The 19,872-nt window shown below is 40.5% G+C and overlaps 1 protein-coding gene across 3 annotated transcripts in view; it reads left to right on the top strand.

Annotated features, from left to right (window-relative positions):
• ALG14 (ALG14 UDP-N-acetylglucosaminyltransferase subunit) overlaps positions 1 to 19,872 on the top strand; it is a 120,559-nt gene that overhangs the window by 97,069 nt on the left and 3,618 nt on the right. For 2 of the 3 annotated variants that reach the window (XM_044005598.1, XM_044005596.1), the window contains one exon: positions 83 to 7,253. In XM_044005598.1, coding sequence (XP_043861533.1) covers positions 83 to 313 — 231 coding nt within the window. In that variant the 3' untranslated portion in view covers positions 314 to 7,253. Of the gene's footprint in view, positions 1 to 82; positions 7,254 to 19,872 lie in introns of those variants that run through there. The other variant, XR_006356449.1, reaches the window with a different exon arrangement.

The raw sequence follows: 19,872 nt of genomic DNA, 5'->3' as shown, positions 1-19,872 counted from the left end.
TTACCAAATATTTGGCTTGATACTGTCAGTTTGAACTTTACTTTTAAAGTTTTCTCTCTCTCTCTCTCTCTTTTTTTTTTAGGTGTTGTGTAATGGACCAGGAACATGTGTTCCTATCTGTGCATCTGCCCTTCTTCTTGGGATACTAGGAATAAAGAAAGTGACCATTGTCTACGTGGAGAGTATCTGCAGAGTGGAAACCTTATCCCTTTCCGGAAAGATTCTTTACCACTTTTCAGATTACTTCTTTGTTCAGTGGCCAGCCCTTAAGGGGAAATATCCCAAATCGGTGTACCTTGGGCGAATAGTTTGACAAAGAACAAATGGGGTTTTCAGATTTCTACAGTCAACTCTGGTATTTTTTAATAGGTAAGAAAAGAATTATCAACACAAACTTTCTAAAACTTCAAGAAAATTACTGGCCTTCGTAAGGCAAGTGTATGATTACTAAACTGAGCAGACTGTTTTGCAAAGTGGATTTCAGTTAAGCAAGGAGATAAATTTGAAAACAGCATCATGAAATATTTATGGAATTGTTCACAGTCTTCTTTTTGGATTTGAGTGTCTATTATTAACTCTAGATCATCTCCTGATTTCCTCATTATTTTAGGAATATTATTTGTCTACAACTAAATATAGACTTTGCATGATCTGTAACATTTCCTGTACTGCAACTTTCTGTAGTTGTCTACGTTGTGAAAAACGGGTTCTTCTTGTATCAGAACAGACCTTATTTCCTGTATGTAAGCAGTGAAATCCCCAGGGAATCTTGGAGCATAAAGGAAACAGTTATATTAAGTTGGCCTCATGACAGTTTGTAGTCTACAATCTTCCAGAACCCTAAAGCTTACACCAATATCTTTTTTTTCCTGGCTCACGTCATGAAAACTTGACATCTTTGGATTGTTTATTTGTGAATGTAAATGCACACGTGCCAAAATTGATATCTCTAATCAAAGAAAACTTGATTTTGTATTCCAAAGATCCAGTTCTCAAACATGCATTTGAGCAATGCCAATTTACCCAACAAAGCTTGTGCTGTCACTGTGGCACTCTGAGAAATTGAGATTGAGCCACACACATGAAAGAACTCAAACAAGCATTAACAAGACCAAAAATCAGAAATTACTTCTCACAGGATTGGAGTCTCTACCTTCTTCCCACTTCCTACTGTACCTAACTGTTCTGTTTCACAATAGCTCTATATACACAGCTAGGAGAGAAGTGAACAGATTTTTCATTGAAAGTGTCATCCTGGGGCAGCTAGGTGGCACAGTGGATAGAGCACCAGCCCTGGAGTCAGGAAGACCTGAGTTCAAATATGGCCTCAGACACTTAACACCAGCTGTGTGACCCTGGGCAACTCACTTAACCCCAATTGCCTCACCAAAACAAAAAGAAAGAAAGTGTCATCCTTACCTATGACCATTAAAAAAGGAATCTGAGAGAGAGAAGCATATCCTAGGCCGCTTTTACCCTTCTCACTCTTTTGGCAAAATATGGTCCTAGGCACAAAGCAACATAAACCCCTCTGTCATTGGGACATGCATGAGATGCTCAAATTTAAAGAATCCACCCCAAATGTTCCCATGGATTATTTGTACCTGACCTGTGGTAGAGCATTCTAGCCTGGCCCGGTCAGCAACAGTCAGACACACTGTAACTTGACTCTAACATAGTGATGTCATTTTGGTCCCCTTAAAGAACGAAGGACAAGAACTAACCAACACGGATACGTTTTTTGGCTGGAGAAGGAGATTTTGTTAAAGAGGTCTCAGAGCAGGGGCAGCTAGGTGGCGCAGTGGGTAAAGCACCAGCACTGGATTCAGGAGTACCTAAGTTAAAATCTGGCCTCAGACACTTGACACTTACTAGCTGTGTGACCCTGGGCAAGTCACTTAACCCCCATTGCCCTTCAAAAAAAAAAAAAAAGAGGTCTCAGAGCAGTGAGAAGACTTTTTACAACTTACATGCAGTAGTCATGAAGTAGCAGACCATGCAACAACTTTGAAAACTTATGAAGTTTCAAGCAGTCACTTTGTTTCTACAGGGCCTGGAATAGACAGGTGATTACTGTAATTATAGGGGAGACTAAGACCACAATAGCCTCTACTTTTTTAGACAGAAAGTCATTCCTCGAAGGACAGAAGGAATTTCTGTGCTCCAGTGATGATTAGCTGAGGACCCCACGGGTTCCCCTGCTTCATAATGTTCTGTTAGACCAATGATTACAATGGTTAGTTAATGAAGAAACAGATGCAGAAAATATTCCTTTTTTTTTTTCTTTTGAAACATTCCAGATGTTTTACAAGCCTTAACTTGGACAGTAGCTGGCTCGTAATGGATTCTCAGAAAAGGATTTAAGGTGAAAATCTTACCCAGGTTATGTAGGCCTCTGTACATACATTTTCTTTGGAAAATCTGGACTAAGGCTGGTGCTGTCAAGGCTGCCTGCCCCTGCGGACTGTTTGGTAAACAAGAGCAGTGCAGCACTCTTTGTTATTGTTGTGGCTAATTCTTTCTCAGGATCAGAATAGAAGAGGTAATCCTTTCAGATTACCGTGGGGACAAGATTGTTCCTACTGTGTATTTGAAAAATACATTTGCATAGAGTACAGCAAAAAGAAGGGCATCTTTTACTTTTCCTCTCCACCTGAGCGTAAGGAAATCAATAGCATGTTTGTACTTTTAAATTTCTGTTAAGGGGCTCTGGAATGCAATTTCTTCTCCACTGTATGAGACTGTTCATAAAAAATTAACTGCATCAGTCTGCAAATCCTGCCCTTCAAAACCACATATCCTGCCCACACCTATTTCCTTGGAAGATTGTTATCTTTGGTTCAGATGACCTAGAAGGTCTTTGCCTCCCTCCCCGCTAGAGGGTCCAACTGTTTCAAGTGAGACATCCAAGAGTGAGGACAGGAATGCTTGGCATAGTCGTGGAGGCGATAATGAAGCAGTCGGCAGTAAGATCTTGTGCAATTGAATCTCAGTAACAAAAGGTACCAGTGAAGGAGATGATACAAGTATCCTTTTTAAAAATAAAAATGCGGGGGGCAGCTAGGTGGCACTGTGGATAAAGCACCAGCCCTGGATTCAGGAGGACCTGAGTTCAAATCCCACCTCAGACACTTGACACTTACTAGCTGTGTGACCTTGGGCAAGTCACTTAACCCTCATTACCCGGCCAAAAATAAATAAATTTTTTTAAATGCATTGCTTTTAAGATGACTAAGGATACTATTCACAATTGAGACATTAGGTTTCTTTATAATTGTTTTATTTTCACCTACTACAAATGTGGAAATGACATGCAGATCTCCTTAGTTGCTTCTTGCCTTCCCTGCCCCATCCATCCCTGACTAAGTGGTTTCTCCCAAATAGGCCAAGTCAGATTAAAGCTGGAGGGAGTAGTGATGTTTCCTCTATCTTTCCACTACAGCGGCCTCCCAAACCTAGCTTCCACTCTCTCTCCAGTCTCCTAATCACAAAACTTTGGAATCCTTCTTTGTTCTTCATTGCCCTCCATTCTGTACCCTTGTACCCTTGCCTATCATCAGATACTTCTTTTTCAAAGCATCACCTGAATCTGGTCCTGCTATTATCCTTTATTGCCTGCTGTCTCCTTTGATACACACCCCCCCTTTCACAATGTGTATTTCTGCTCCTTCTTGTCCATTCCAACCACCACCACCCTAGTCCAAGTCCCTTTCTTAGACCTGAATCACTGGAACATATTCCTTCCTCATTTACCTACCTGATTCAGATCAGCCTTCCTTCTCCCCAACCTAAATTCTATGCTACTGCCATACCAGCCTTCTTGCTATGCCTTCTGTTCAAACACGAATAATACCTTCCTGGTGCCTATGGCACCAGGTATGGTCTCCGCTGTCCACTCTACAGAGTCTGGCCTGACTTGACCTAACCAGCTACATTTCTTGCTACTTACCAACATGAATACTCTGATGACTCAGGCTGGTTTCCTATTTATCCAGCACATCTTGCTCATTCCCTATTCCGTGCCTTTATTCGTGCTTTTCCTCATGCCATGAATGCCCTTCTCTTCTCCCTTTCTATATCTTACCTGTCATTCAAAGGCCCGTTTAAGCCTTTACTCATCCATGAAGCTTCCCATAACCTGGAGCAGCAGTTCTCTTTGATCTACCCTTTCTTTGAACTACTATGATACTTGTAGTCCCTTTCACATAATTCTACACTTAATGGTACACTGGCATACTCACAAGCACATACGTACTTGTCTTCTTTCCCCTGGATTGTGAGCACTAGTGTGAGCAGGCTTGTCTTACATTGCTTTTCTATCCGCCTCACAGTGCCTAGCATGCATGATAAGTGTGTGATTGATTCCCACAGCCATGGCCATATAGGATCATTGATTTAGAACCAGAGAGAACCTTTATTGGCCGTCCAGTTTGTATCTGCAGCCTCAGTCCTTGGCACAATGCCTGGGACATAGGTAGAACTTAATATGTGCTTTATTGAATCATTGATTTTTATCCTCATAATAATCTTCACGTGTATTGTCTCTACAGAGGAAACTGAGGTAAGGAGAGATGCAATAATTTGGCAATGGTCACACAAATAGTCAGGGTCAGAGGCAGAATTCAAAACCAAGTATCTCCTGACTCCAAGTCCTATGATCCTTCCATTACCCTACATTGCCTCTTTATTCCCAGAGGTAGGGTGTAGTTCTTTTATCTCTTAAGAGGATGCATGTGCAGAGAAGTACCTGAGAATGTTTTTGATGGATGTGTAGCTCCCAGACAGGCATTGAATAGATTATAAAAGTACTGGACCCAAAAGGCCTCTAGAAGGGTACAGAGTAAGCAGAGAGATGGGCAGAATTGGGAGGTCAGAAAAAAAGAAAGAAGCAATCTTAGCAAAATATCACCAAAGTACCCTTATCTTTTTTTTTTTCTTTTGTGGGGCAGTGAAGGTTAAGTGACTTGCCCAGGGCCACACAGCTAGTAAGTGTCAAGTGTCTGAGGCCAGATTTGAATTTGGGTCCTCCCGAATCCAGGGCTGGTGTTTTATCCCCTGCGCCACCTAGCTGCCCCCCCCCTTAAGTTAAATGGACCTTGTAACTACTAAGAATTGCCTAATGAATGTTGTCGGACAAATGTTTTCCTTCCCTTATGCTTTGGTAGGACTGAGCAAAAAGAGCCAGTTTTGCAGTAGTTCAGTGCCTTGCCCCATTTCTAAAATGTATTGCCCTGCCCCCCTCTTTAATGTGACAAAGGAGAGATATTTCCAATCTCCCAAGGCCAGGGGAAGAATATGCATATAGCATTAAAACAGAAAACTTGTGGATTCTCTTCAGTCATTTAACCATGCACATATGAAAAAGCAAATTATTTGACCTGATCCCTAAATCTCTTTTCCTTTCCTTTATAACCAAGTAATTTTTTCACTCTAATAAAATTCAGCATTTGAACAAAAATCATGTGACACATATGACGGTTTGGAGCAAGAATGTAGAAGAGGAGTGTTAGTCACTGAGCATCAAACCCTAATTATAAGCTAAGCTGTTCAAGTGAAAATAAAAACAATATTTCTGGCACAAAAAGTGGAAGAAATGGAGGCATTTTATGAAATAATTGTACCTCAGAGCTTAGAATTATCTCTTGCCTTCCTTTTGATGAGATAGAATAGTGTATTGGAAAGAACTCTGGAGTCAGAGGCCACCTGGGTTCAGATCCAACTTCTGGTGCTGATTTCTTGTGTGACCTTGAGCAAGTGACCTCACCTCCTAGTGTCTCAGTTTCATCAGCTGGAAAGGGAAGGGGTTGGATTAAATAGTCTTTGAAGACCGCACAACTCTAAATCCATGATCCTATGGGGAGCTATTATTACTTCAGATTTGATGATTTGGGAGGACAGAGAATGATCTCTTCATTTGAATTCTTATGGAGTTTACACATGCTAACTTAAAAGAAAAATGCTATTTTTTTTTCAAAGTCATTGATTGGGGCAGCTAGGTGGCATAGTGGATGGAGCACCGGCCCTGGAGTCAGGAGTACCTGAGTTCAAATCCGGACTCAGACACTTAACACATACTAGCTGTGTGACCCTGGGCAAGTCACTTAACCCCAATTGCCTCACAAAAAATAAATAAAAAAAAAAAAAGTCATTGATTGATCCAGCACCCAGCTAGGGCCCTTAATCAATGCTTATTAAATTGAATGCCACCCTGACCCAGGATGAAGCCCCAGGACGGATGTGTTCCTCACCATCCTCCTATCTGGAATGAATCTGGTGTGGAGAGCAAACAGCCATGAATGGGGAAAGAGGCATAGATTGACAGTGTTCACTCTAAACCTTTTGGTTCGTGACTAAAACAAACAAACAAAATACAAGGTTTTTTTGAACAGGAGTGGGGGTGGGGGGAGAATGGGAACTCTTCAAAGAAAAAGGAAGAAAAACAGGACTTTTATGGAAATACCATATTCTGAACTGGCAGCGATTCAGGAGGGACTAAAAAAAGTGTCCAAAACGTTTCCTTATTCAGCTCCAGTCTGGCAGCTAAATCTTAGAAGCTCAATTTTCAAGCTGTTTCTGACCCTTAAACCCTACTACATGTCTAAAAGGATCTCCAATTCCACTGGTTCTCCTAGCTAGCATGAATGAGCCCAGTGGTAAAAGTAGCAGAATAGCTTGCTTATGCCCCTAAAGAGAAAACATAAAATAGCTTTTTATCAAAATCATATACAAAGTCCTGGGGAAACCAAAAGACCAAATTATGAGCAAATTGCTACTAAAATGATAAAAAGATAAAGGAAAAGGAAAAAGACAAAAATGAGAATGGCCAGAGAAATAATTCACTTCAGTTTCACATTAGGCTAGGGAATAAAATTCGGCAATATTTCAAAACTGGCTCCTCTGAACCAAATATGTTCTCATGACATAAAATGCTTGCTCCAGTGCCTCCCAGCACTGCCCTGTTCATATGAAATGTCACCTTATTCCCTGTCTCTCTAAAGACTGTGTTTCTCTTATTGTTCTGTAAATATTTGCGGTGTTCCAATAGCAGCTTGAAAAAACCCATCCAGGTGGCTCAAGTACTCTGCACAGCTCAAGGTCACACTCAAGGTAACACTTCATGTTAAAAAGACTGCTACAGGGGCAGCTAGATGGCGGAGTGGATAGAGCACCAGCCCTGGAGTCAGGAGTACCTGAGTTCAAATCCGGCCTCAGACACTTAACACTTACTAGCTGTGTGACCCTGGGCAAGTCACTTAACCCCAATTGCCTCACTAAAAAAAAAAAAAAAAAAAAAAAAAAGACTGCTACAGCAGTGGATAGAGCACCGGCCCTGGATTTAGGAGGACCTGAGTTCAAATTCAACCTCAGACACTTAATTACTAGCTGTGTGACTCTGGGCAAGTCACTTAACTCCAATTGCCTCACCAAAAAGGAAGAGAGAAAGAAAGACAGAGAGAGAGAGAAAGAAAGAAAGACAGAGAGAGAGAGAAAGAAAGAAAGAAAGAAAGAAAGAAAGAAAGAAAGAAAGAAAGAAAGAAAGGAAGGAAGGAAGGAAGGAAGGAAGGAAGGAAGGAAGGAAGGAAGGAAGGAAGGAAGGAAGGAAGAGAAAGAAAAGAAAAGAAACAATGAACAGGCAGATTTCAGAAAATTCTGGAAGGACTTACTTGAACTGATGCTGAATGAAATTAGGAGAACATTGTACACAGTACCAACAACATTGTGTGATGATCAACTCTTCTCAGAAATCTATAATTCCAAAGGATTCATGATGGAAAATGCTTTCCATATCCAGAAAAAAGAACTGTGGAATCTAGATGCAGATTGAACCATACTGTTTCTATTTTGTTTTTTATTTTTTGAAGTTTTTCCCTTTTTTGTTCTGATTTTTCTTTCACAACATGACTAATGCAGAAATATGTTTAATGTGATTGTACATGACCTTTATCAGATTGCTTGCTGTCTTGGGGGTGGGGAGGAGGGAGGGAGAAAAATTTGGAACTAGAAATCTTATAAAAAACAAATGTTGAAAACTATCTCTACATGTAACTAGAAAATAATAAAATACTTTTATGACCAAAAAAAAAAAAAGACTGCTACATCACTAATCAAGTAGGGAGAGAATGTGTAGTGGTTAAATTGAAATGAGCTATTGACCCCCATACACTGGTGTTAAAAAGAGGTGACAACGAGTAGAGTAATGAAAAGAATGTTGGGCTGAGAGGAGACTTGGGTGCAGTTCTTGGCCCTTCCACCTCTGCAGTGCTAGGTCTTTGAGCAAATCATTTAATCCCTAGGCTTTAGTTTCCTTTTCTATAAATTGAGAGGATAGGATTAGACCCTTTAGATCTCTTCCAGCTGTGATAATCTCCTTCAACTATTGGAAGAGCCATGGAAGAGGAATGAGATTTGTTTCTTTTAGACTCAGAGAGCAGAACCAGAAGCCACAGGCAGAAGATTGCAAGGAGGCAAATCTGGGCTTGATGCAAGGAATATCTTCCTAACAACTAGAGCCATCCCAGAGAATGTGTCACTTCAGGATAGTATTGGATGACCATTTGTCGGGTATGATGTAGTGGGGTTGGACTACATGAGTGCTCTTAGCTCTCCTAATGCTGGAATTCTGGGATTGTGGATTTCAATTCAAAGGACTTGGATTTAGGTCCTGAATCTTGCAACTAGCTTACTGGGGCAGCTAGGTGGCAAGGTGGATAGAACATCAGGCCTGGAGTCACGAGTTCAAATCTAGCCTCAGACACTTCCTAGCTGTGTGACACTGAGCAAGTCATGTAACCCTGTTTGCCTCAATTTCCTCATCTGTGAAAATGAGCTGGAGAAGGAAATAGCAAACCACTCCTGTATCTTTGCCAAGAAAACCCCAAATGGGGTTACAGGATTGAAAAATAACTCAAAACCAACACTAGCTGTGACCTTGGATGTGTCTAAGACATTTCTAAATCTCCATGTTCTCACCTCTAAAAAGAGAATATTTTTTATGCTACTGCCGACCTCACAAAGTTGTTACGAGGATCAAAGTACTCATAAACTACAAAGTATTATATAAATGGAAGGTAATATTATCATTCTGTACACTCAAATGCATCATTAAAATCTATAAAGCCTCCAAATGCCCATAAAGTGCAGTTGATACACAAAGCAAATCCAGTACCCAGTCAGTAAATTGTGGTTTGGTTTGGGTGGTGGTGTGTTTTTTCCATTGAGCATATTGTTTGTGCCAACTGAAAATGTGAGCAGATAAGTGATGGAAGCAAAGCTCATCCAGAAAAATTAGTATGGAAAGCTGATTTAAAAGAGAAGCATTTGAGACTAGACTGTGACAAAGTTAATCTGAGGATTTCGCTTTTGGTCCTGAACTTCCAACCTTTAGTTCCTCATGTGAGCAATGAATATCAGGAAGGGACATTAACTAGATCCTACCCTGTTTAGCAAGTTTTCAGCCAATCAAATCAGTGGGTCTTTGTTTATTTCCCTTATATTCTGAAGCCAGGAAATTCCTTCTGATATGTTAAGATTTTTTTTTTCTCCCAAGGGCATCCCAAGGCACAAAAGAAAAAGCAGCACAACACATTTTACAGAAGTCATTGAATGAAACATCAGGCATAATTATAGGTGGTTTGCACTGTACTTTTCATATAAAAGCCATGTAAAGCCATAAAAACAATCTTATAACACCTTAGGAAATAAGGTGTATACATGATACCAAGTGGCCCATTTAGTTACATTTTATAGCTCAATTTAGAGATTGACCCTTTAAAAATATTTCAGTGGTATAGAGCATGGGAAGAAAAGATGAAGAGATTAATCACTACTGCAGCAACATTCAAGAATACCAAAGATGACCATAGTATGCCATCTGTGGCCAGCAGTAGCTTCAAAGGACATAGAAGTCTCCAGGGCAGGGCCAGTGCTAAGTGATTTGCTGTCCTATGAGAATTCTAACATAACCTGTTCGGTGTGAATGTGTCTAAGGAAAATGGGAAAGGTTCCCAACCATCCATTAGAAAGAAATGGATTAGGGCCCTGGATTCCGGAGGACCTGAGTTCAAATCTCACCTTGGACACTTACTAGCTGTGTGACCTTGGGCAAGTCACTTAACCCTCATTGCCCCAGAAAAATAAAAGAAAGAAAGAAATGGATTAGGAATCTGGAGACTCGAGTTGTATGCCCAACTTTTCTACTAACTAGTTCTGTTACCCTGGCCAAGGTACTAGTTCTAGACAAGAATGGAATCAAAAGAATTCTGGCTCTACCATTTGCTTCTTGTTTACAACCTCAGGCAAGTCACTTAGCCTAGATTTCCTCATTTGTAAATGAGGAGGTTGAATTAAATGACCTCTAAGGGCCCTTGAAAATCAAAATCCATGGTCCTGGGATCATAATCTCTCTGGATCTGTGTCCTCATCTGTAAAATAAAAAGAGTTAGGCACGGTAAAACTAATGCTATAACCAAGGAGCAGGGAGGGAGCAGGGAGCAATCCGTGGGGATTGCATTATTGGGAGAATTAGTGTGGTATTCAAACCTATTCCAATTCTATGGTTGCCACTTTCCCTTCGCTGCATGGATGTTCCATATGGTAGCATGATTTGTACCAAAACGAATTAGGAGTTGTCAACACCAGGCATTATGCTGGGGCACAGAGCAATATGGTGCATGGTCCCTACTGTTAAGCAGCCAGTGGTGTAGGTGTTGACTTGGAATACAAAGATAACAAGCAATACTAGGTCACAGATAAGTTCCCAAAGAGTGGTATATGCAGGGAAACACTAGAAAGGTTCAGAAGAAAAAGAAATCACTGTGAGCTTAGATAGAGAGAGGAAAAGAAGTAGGAATTTACCTGGTAAGCACTTGTCTGGATGACTGCCTTGAGAAAACTTGTCTTGGTCTTTTTCTAGAGGCGAAAACAAGACAGTTTCTGCCCATGAGTTTACTTTCTACTGAGAAATATACAGTGTGCACACTATATGTATGATTTCAATAGATTTTTTTATTGCTAACTTTTATTTTTACACCAGCTATACTTCCCCTGTATCCCTTTCTTTTTTCTTAATTCTTGGTCTCTTTATCTCACCTAGGCTGGAAGCACAGGGCCTATTCATGGGCCTGGTTCCCCCTCTGATTGGCACAGGAGCTTTATCCTTCTCTATTTCCTGACCTAAGTCAGTTCACCCTTCTTTATGGGCAACCCCCATTCCTGGAGACTCAACATATTAATGCCATTGGCTTGCAAATATATCTCAGAACCCCTGAGCTCAAGAGAACCACCAGCCGCCACCTCAGCCTCAACCTGAGCAGGAATAACAAGTATGCACTACCATGAACTGCCCACCTGTACTCCTCTCACTTGCTCTCCCAGAGAGCTCTCCTTTATAACAAAGAATTTATTTTAAAGAAGAAATAAAAAAGGAAGGAAGGGAGGAATGGAGGGAGGGAGGAAGGAACAAGTAGCAAAACAATCCATACATTGAAAAAAATCTAAATTATATGCAGTGTTCCACATTATATGCAATGCCCCCTCCCCAACCACCTTGGCCAAGTCATTGGGGGAGGTGTCTTCTCATATCTCTTCTTTGGGTCCAAGCTTATTCTTTATAATTTCACAACATTCATTTTCAGTTATTTTGTGGTGGTTCTTTCCTTTTGCATTACTGTATTCAGTGTGTATATTGTTTTTCTGCCTCTGCTTACTTTACTTTCCACTAGGTCATGAAATATATATGCACAATTAGTACAAAGTGATTTTGAGAAGGGTGGCACTAAGATCTGGAGAGATTAGGAAAGGCTTCAGGTAGATTAGATTTAAATCCAGATTGTGGCTTACTTAAAAGCCATGTTGTAGAGAAATGGTAGAGTCAGCTTCATCATGCATCCAAAGACAATTCAAAATATATGTGAGGTTGTTGATCAGGGAAGTCCTTTATCAACTTCATGAGTTCCCTAATCCACTTCCGAAAATACAGGATGTGGGTCTTTGTTTGGTGGCATTTGAGGGGCACCTCCCCATGGGGTGTAGGCACACTCTCTGACATCTTGCCGAGAGTCCAAGGAAAATTTGTCCCTCTCACTTCCCTCCTTCTTCCTCTCCCACTCCCTCTTTTTCTCCCTTATTCTCTCCTTATCTTTTCCTCTTCCCCTCCTTTTATTCCCCTCTCCATCTTCCTTTTTCCCTTTTCCTCTTTTTTGTAACCAGACTTGAGCATAGAAGAGTGGACCTATGGGGAGCTGGGGTGGGGGTGGGGGGGTGGAGGAGGGAGTAAAACCTGTACCAGTATATAGTTTCCTTTTTAAAAAAAACTGCTAATAACCTGTTGAAGGAGCACAGAGCAACCCAGCAAAGACAGAGTTGCTTTTGTGCAACCCAAGGGTCGGTCCTTTAGAAGAATCTGCAAACTCCAGGCCAATATGCTTGATTACCATTCCTGGCAAAGTGATAGAGTTGTATTAAAGGGATTCATTAGTGAATAACTAGAATTTCCAAGATCCAACCTCTGACATTTAGCAGCTAAAAGCAAGTCACCCAACCGCTCCTATCGTCATCCTCCACATCTACAAAGTGAAAATAACAATAACCAGCATACCCACCTTACAGGTTTACTCTGGGGCTCCCGGGAGACGTGGCAGACCTTCCAAGTGCTACATAAATGTCAGCCATTGTTATTATTACTTTGGTCTAAACCTGCGACCTCATCAGTGTAGGGGGCTTCCCAGTGTGACAGTGCCCAATTGCCTGAAAAGTTTACCCAGATCTTACCCCAGAGATAGGAATTGATAGTGGCCAGAGGAAAATCCACAGGATGAGATCTAAATAGTTGACATTCTGGAGCTAACTTACCATCGAGCACTGCAGTATCACATTATGCCTAATGTTTGTAGTCACTTAATTATGCTTAATTAATTATTAATAATAAATTAATTATGCTTGATGTTTGTGGTCTCCAGTCCAATCCAAGAAACTTTTACTTAATATCTACTATGGTCAAGGTACTGAGCTAGGCAGTGAAGATACTAAGACAAAATAGAACACGCTCCCAGCCTTCAAAGAGGTTACATTCTACAGGGGCATACAATAAACAGATAAATGTACTATTGATCATTGGAGGAGGAGGAGGGGGAACCCAACCAAGTAGGGACCTCAGGGAAGGCTTCCTGGAGGAGGTAGTAGGCACCAGAGTCAAGTCAACAAGCATTTGTCTAACACTTTCTATGTGTCAGGCATAGTGCTAAGCCCAGGGAATCCAAATACAAGCAAAAAGAAAAACATGTCTTGCCCCTGAGGAGTTTACATTCTAATGGGAGGAGATAACATATAAAAGGAAGATGGAGGGATGGGGGGGAGGGAATAGAAGAGGGTATTTGAGAAGAGACCTGATGAAAAAAGTCTAGTCAGGAGTGGAATCTGGAGAGGAATAAAGATTTGACAGGCCTGGGTGTTTTCCTTAAAATGAAGACTATGTGGGGCAGCTAGGTGGCGCAGTGGATAGAGCACCGGCCCTGGATTCAGGAGGACCTGAGTTCAAATCCGGCCTCAGACACTTGACACTTACTAGCTGTGTGACCCTGGGCAAGTCACTTAACCCTCATTGTCCCACAAAAAAAAAAAAAATTAAGACTATGGGAAGAATCGACCAGTCAGAAGAAGTCAATGGCAGGAACACCCAAAGTGAGGAGGCCTCCATAGCATGAGAGAAATCAAATCACTCTGAAGCTCTGGAAGCCAATAAAAGGATTGCCAACCTGGTGGCTTGATCACCTTTGATCATGTTACCCGTTCTTGGTGCTGTCCTGCTTGGTCACCACCAGCTACTACCTGCTTTTCTTCTCTAAGAACTGCATCTTGCATGTGAGTCTTGAATGAATCTAAGGGTCCCAGAAGGTGGAGGTGAGAAAACTTTCCATGCATGAGGGACAACTTGTGTGAAGACAAGGGCTAGCAGATGGAATACAGAATCTTAAGATCATAGTGTTAAGAGCTGGAAGGGCCATTAGAAGTCACCAAGTCCAACCCCCTCATTTTACACATGAAGGAAACTGAGGCCCAGAAAGATTAAGAGATTTGTCCAAGGTCACTCAGCTAGTAAAGTAGCTGAAGCAAGATTTGGACCCAGGTCATCCTGATTCCATGTCTAGTGCTCTATCTACCACAGGCCAGTTTGACTGGAAAGTAGAGTGAGGGGAGTAATGTTCAGGAAGCCTGAGAAAATAAGCTGGACACAGGTTCCAAAGGGCTTTAAATTACAAGTTTAGGAATTTGAATTTTTATCCCACAGGCAGCAAGGAGTTATTGAAGCTCCTGAGCAGGAGAATGATAGAGCCCTATTTGTGCTTTAAGATTATTATGAAAAAAAAAAACACAAAACAAACAAACAACAACAAAAACAAAGGCAGCTAGATGGCGCAGTGGATAAAGCATTGACCCTGGATTCAGGAAGACCTGAGTTCAAATCCAGCCTCAGACATTTGACACTTACTAGCTGTGTGACCCTGGGCAAGTCACTTAACCCTCATCGCCCTGCAAAAAAAACAAACAAACAAAAACAAACAAAAAAACCAAACAAGAAGATTATTATGGCAGTCGTAGGGACAATAGATTGAAGAGGGTAGAGGCCAAAGGCCAGTAATCTGTTCATTAGTAGGCTGCTGTAATAGGTCAGACAAGGGGTGATGAGACCCGAGTTAGGGTGGTGGTCATTTGAGTGAAGAGAAACTCTCACCAGCAGATCATCCTCCCCAAGAAAGGACATAACCTATATCAGTGCACATGTGAGCATGTCTGGTAAAAGGAAAAACAAATTCCACACGGCTTAAGAAGGAGACAAAGAATAAACACAGAAGAAAAGCAAAAGGAAGTTAATACTGAATCAAGATTGTTCTATCTTATGGCAAAACACGTATAATAAAAATTCAGATGTCTTTAAAAATGGAAAAATGTTCCATTTGCAAAGATGTTTAGGATAGTAACTCGCCTGCCTCACAGCATGATTTAAGGTTTGGGGCTTACTAAGTTCCACTTCCTCCTGGCCCCCTTGTTGAGTCTCCTGTCTCTCTCACTTACTTTAGTTCTCTTCACTTCTGTCCTTTATGTTAGGGATTAATATTCTTGGAAAGCCTCACTGCTACTCCTACTGTCTGTTACAAGTTTTTTTTAAAGAAGAGTATTTCTTAAAAGTGCCTTTTTTTTTCTTAGCAATCGATGAATCCCCGTGGATGCATCTATGACCGGTCAACATAGGTTTTTCTGTTTCTTTTCCCCAAAGCCATTTGGGTAAGCTGCAGTGTATCTTTGTAGAACTTCCTGTCCTGGGCAATATTGACTAGATTCTTTTGGCTGGACACTCTGACGATTACTAGATTTTAAGACCTTCCTTTTAAGGGTGATTCTTTCATGTTAATTAGGTAAATTCTGACTTAGTATGACAAAGTTTTCACTCATTTTTCTTTTTTTCCTGCCATTGTTATTAAATTTAAAGATGCAACCCCAACACCCCCCCACACCCCACTGCATGAATTCTGACTTTGGGAGCAACCCTTTGTGTACAAGCTTAAAAGGAAGACATTTTCTGGTAGTCAAGAAGTAATCATGGAAGGTGCTGGTGCTGGTGATGTGATTCAGGATAGATTTGTGTTCCTATATCTGTTGAGACTGAGTTTCCTAGGTCTGGCTTGTTGCTATTAGCTAGATATCATAGAAAGAGCCTAATTCTTTCTTTTTTTTTCTTTTTTAGTGAGGCAATTGGGGTTAAGTGACTTGCCCAGGGTCACACAGCTAGGAAGTGTTAAGTTTCTGAGGCTGGATTTGAACTCAGGTACTCTTGACTCCAGGGCCAGTGCTCTATCTACTGTGCCACCTAGCTGCCCCGAGCCTAATTATTTATTTTCTAATCTTATATCCACAATCAATGTTTTAATGGTAAAGAGTGGGTGGAGAAGCAACCAGATTTCCTTCCCTTCCATGCTTATCTCTTTCCTTTTTCCTACTTTTATCCAAAGATGGCAAATCTAAAAGAAAAAAAAAAGCAAGACAAAAGATGACATCTAAGATGCTATGAATTTCCCAAAAGGAAGCTAAGAATAGACAATGTTTATGGTTTTCAAAGCATTTTTAGTAAAAATTTCTCTTGGATTGATTTCTTTCTTTATTCTCTTGGTTGTCTATTGTTGCTTAGTATTCTTTGGTATAAATTCTCTTGTGGATGGTAGAGAACAGTAAATTCTACGTTCTATTTTAGCTAATGGAATTCAGAGGAGCACATGAAACAATTTATATTCTGTTATAAATTAAGCAATGGTGATGACATATGCTTAGTTATCGAAGCTGACATGCAAAATAAATCAAATTTAATCATTTGAAAATCATGTTTGGGCATAAAACAAACCATTTTGGGGGTAGAAATGAAAGACCTAACTATAGAAAGAGCAATTTGCCAGAACACAAATAGTCTAATTATGCTTGTAGTCAGCAAAAGAACAGGAATTTCAACACTAATGTTTGGTTTACTGAGGTTGTATCATTCTTCCTTTGCGATTCCCTTTGGAATAAAAAAAGGGAGAGGGGAGTTTATAACTCAGCTGAAAAAACACAGTCTTGTAGGTTAAAACTTGGCTTCATGTTCTCAGGCCAAAAATCTAGCGGATTTTTATTAATTTCATCAGGAACCTTTTCATAACTTAGAAGTGAGCCTGAACACCCAGGTGCTTCTTTCATGCATTTTGGTATTGAGTATCCATCTGTGACTACCCTGCTTAAAGCCTCTTCTAAGTCTCTTCTCAGCCTCTTAAAATCTCTTCTAAGTATCCTAATGTTATAGGTGTCACTGACTCTGGTTCTTAAAAACCCATCATTTACTAATAACTAGGAACTGTGAAGGATTCAAAAATAAATGATACAGTTCTTGCCTGCAAGGAGCTCACAGTCTGTTGGAGAAGATGATATACTCACAATTAACTATGATATATAGCTAAATACTTAAAGTATTAAAAGTGCATGGGGGGGCAGCTAGGTGGTGCAGTGGATAGAGCAGTGGCCTTGGATTCAGGAGGACCTGAGTTCAAATCTGGCCTCAGACACTTGACACTTACTAGCTGTGTAACCCTGGGCAAGTCACTTAACCCCCATTGCCCTGCAAAAATAAAAAAGAAAAGAAAAGAAAAGTGCATAGGAGAAGGAACAGAATGTTAACGATAGCTAAAGGAGGGACTGCTATCAGGTAAGGAGATCAGGCAAGGCTTTATCAAGGAAGTGGCACATTACTTGAGCCAAGAAAGAGAGAATGGATTTCCACAGGTAGAGCTAGCCACCAAGATACATTCTGGGCAAAAGCACACAAGGGAGAAAAATTAGCCTGTATGAGGACAAGAGAGAAGTCCAGTTTGGCTGTACTGTAGATTGGTAAGAGGAAGTAGTAGGGTACAAAACAGGTAAAGTAGATTAGATCCAGATTGTGGAGTCTGAATGCCTGGCTGTCAACCAAAAAGCATTTAAGTACTTACTGTGTGCAGGAGACACAAACAACAATGAACAGTGCCCTGACAGTGTTTATTTTCTATTGGAGAAGACAACATGTATACATAAATGGGTGTGTGTATGTGTGTATATCAAGATGTTTTAGGGGGAAAGATGATTTAGCAACTGGAAGGTCAGAAAAGGCCTCATCTTGAGCTGAGGTTTGGAGGAAACAAGATATTCTAAGGCAGGTAAAGAAGTGAATGCATTCCAGAAACAGAGGACAGCCAGTGTAACAGGACCTTGACTGTTTATGAGGAAAAGGAAAAAGGCCTCTTTGACTCAACTGGAGAGTATGACAGTAATATATAATAAAGCTATAAAAAGGTTGGGGCCAGGTTGTAAAGGGCTTTAAAAACCAAACAGAACAGTTTATATTTGATTCTCAAGGTAATAGGGAAAGGCGATGGATTCAGGGAACAGAGGAGATAAATATTTTTCGGACTTAGTAAAATATGGGAATTTGTTTTGCTTGATTATGCATATTTGTTACGAGGGCTTTGTTTTTCTTCCTCCCCCCCCCCCTCCCAGTGAGGGGAACTGGTGAAAAAGAGAAAACAGATCTTTGTTAATTGGAAAAGAAAACAAAATTTAATGTTAAAAAAAAACCCAAAACAACAGAACAACAAAGGCAGTAGGGAGCCATTGGAGTGTATTAAGAAGGACAATGACATAGTCAAATCTGAACTTCAAGAAAAGTAGTTTGGTACCTGTGTGGGGGCTAGATTAGACTGGGGAAAGAGACTTGAATCAAGGGAAATCAATGAGGAAGTGATTGTACTAGTCTAGGCAAATGGTGTTGAGAACTTGAACTAAAATGGTGGCTGGGTTCATAGAGAAAAGGGATAAAAATGTGAGAGATCTTGTGGAATAAGAACTTTAAGATTTGGGAAAATTGGGTATATGGAATGAAAAGATTAAGGAGTCAAAGATAATGCCAGGATCATGAACCCAAATGACTAGATGGGTGATGGTGACAATAGAAATAGGAAAGTTCAGAAGAAGGGTGGGTTAGGATAGAAAGCTAGTGAGTTCCATTTTGGAAACAAACTTGAGATGCCTATGGGATATCCAGTTTGAAATGTCTAATAGGCCACTGAAATATATAAGTAGAGCTCAGGAGAGAGTCTAGGGCTGAATATATACATCTGGGAATCATCTGCACAGAGATGATAATGAAATACATGGGAGCTACCAATGAGACCACTGAGAGTATATAAAGAGAAGAGGACCCAAGATAGCTTTGGGGGACACCCACCATTAGGAGACTTCATATGGATGATGGACCAGCACAGGAGGTTGAGAAAAAGCCAATCAGACAGGTAAAAGAATTACAGGAGAGAAGTGTTACAAAACCCATAGAGGAAAGATTATCCAAGAGGAGAAGGTGGTTAGTCCTATCAGATGTTTCCTAGAGGACAAAAAGGAAGAAAACTGAGAAAAGACCATCACATTTTGCAAATAAGACAACACTGGCAAACTTAGAAAGGGCATTTTTAGTTGAATGATGAAGTTAGAAGTGATATTGAGAAAGGATTTCAATTTCACTTTAAAATAACTAATATAAAAAGAAAATAAAGAATATTTGGGGCAGCTAGGTGGAGTAGTGGATAAAGTACCAGCTCTGTATTCAGGAGGACCTGAGTTCAAATCCAGCCTCAGACACTTGACACTTACTAGCTGTGCGACCCTAGGCAAGTCACTTAACCCTTATTGCCCCATAAAATAAAATAACTAATATGGGGCCTTGCAAAAATGATCTCCTTTCGGGGCAGGTAGGTGGCGCAGTGGATAGAGCACCGGCCCTGGAGTCAGGAGGACCTGAGTTCAAATCCGGCCTCAGACACTTAGCAACTTACTAACTGTGTAACCCTGGGCAAGTCACTTAACCCCAATTGCCTCACCAAAAAAGAAGAAGAAGAAGAAGAAGAAGAAGAAGAAGAAGAAGAAGAAGAAGAAGAAGAAGAAGAAGAAGAAAGAAAGAAAGAAAAAGAAAGAAAAATGATCTCCTTTGATCTGTAAAAGAGATCATTCAAGAATTATCCCCACTTTACAGGTGGGGAACCAAGTTCAAAAATGTTAAGTATTTGCCCAAGGTCAAACAGCCAATAACTAGCAGAGCTGGGACTTGAACTCAGTTCTTCTCATTTTATGTTCTTTCCACAATTTCATAGCTTTAATTCAACAAATCAGCAAACATTTACTAAAGCCCCTACCAGGTAACATGTGCAAGGCATTGCACGTTAGGTTTAAGTGCTAAAGTAATGCTAGGTTGTAGAAAGTTTTTGATTAGTTGAGCAACATGTTTAGAGCTGTGCATTAGGAAGATTAATGAGATAGCAGTTCCTAAAATGG

This window comes from Dromiciops gliroides, chromosome 4 (genome assembly GCF_019393635.1).
Source record: "Dromiciops gliroides isolate mDroGli1 chromosome 4, mDroGli1.pri, whole genome shotgun sequence".
Taxonomy (NCBI): Eukaryota; Metazoa; Chordata; class Mammalia; order Microbiotheria; family Microbiotheriidae; genus Dromiciops; species Dromiciops gliroides.
Note: the sequence above shows the minus strand (reverse complement) of the source record. Positions and strands in the feature narration are given on the sequence as shown.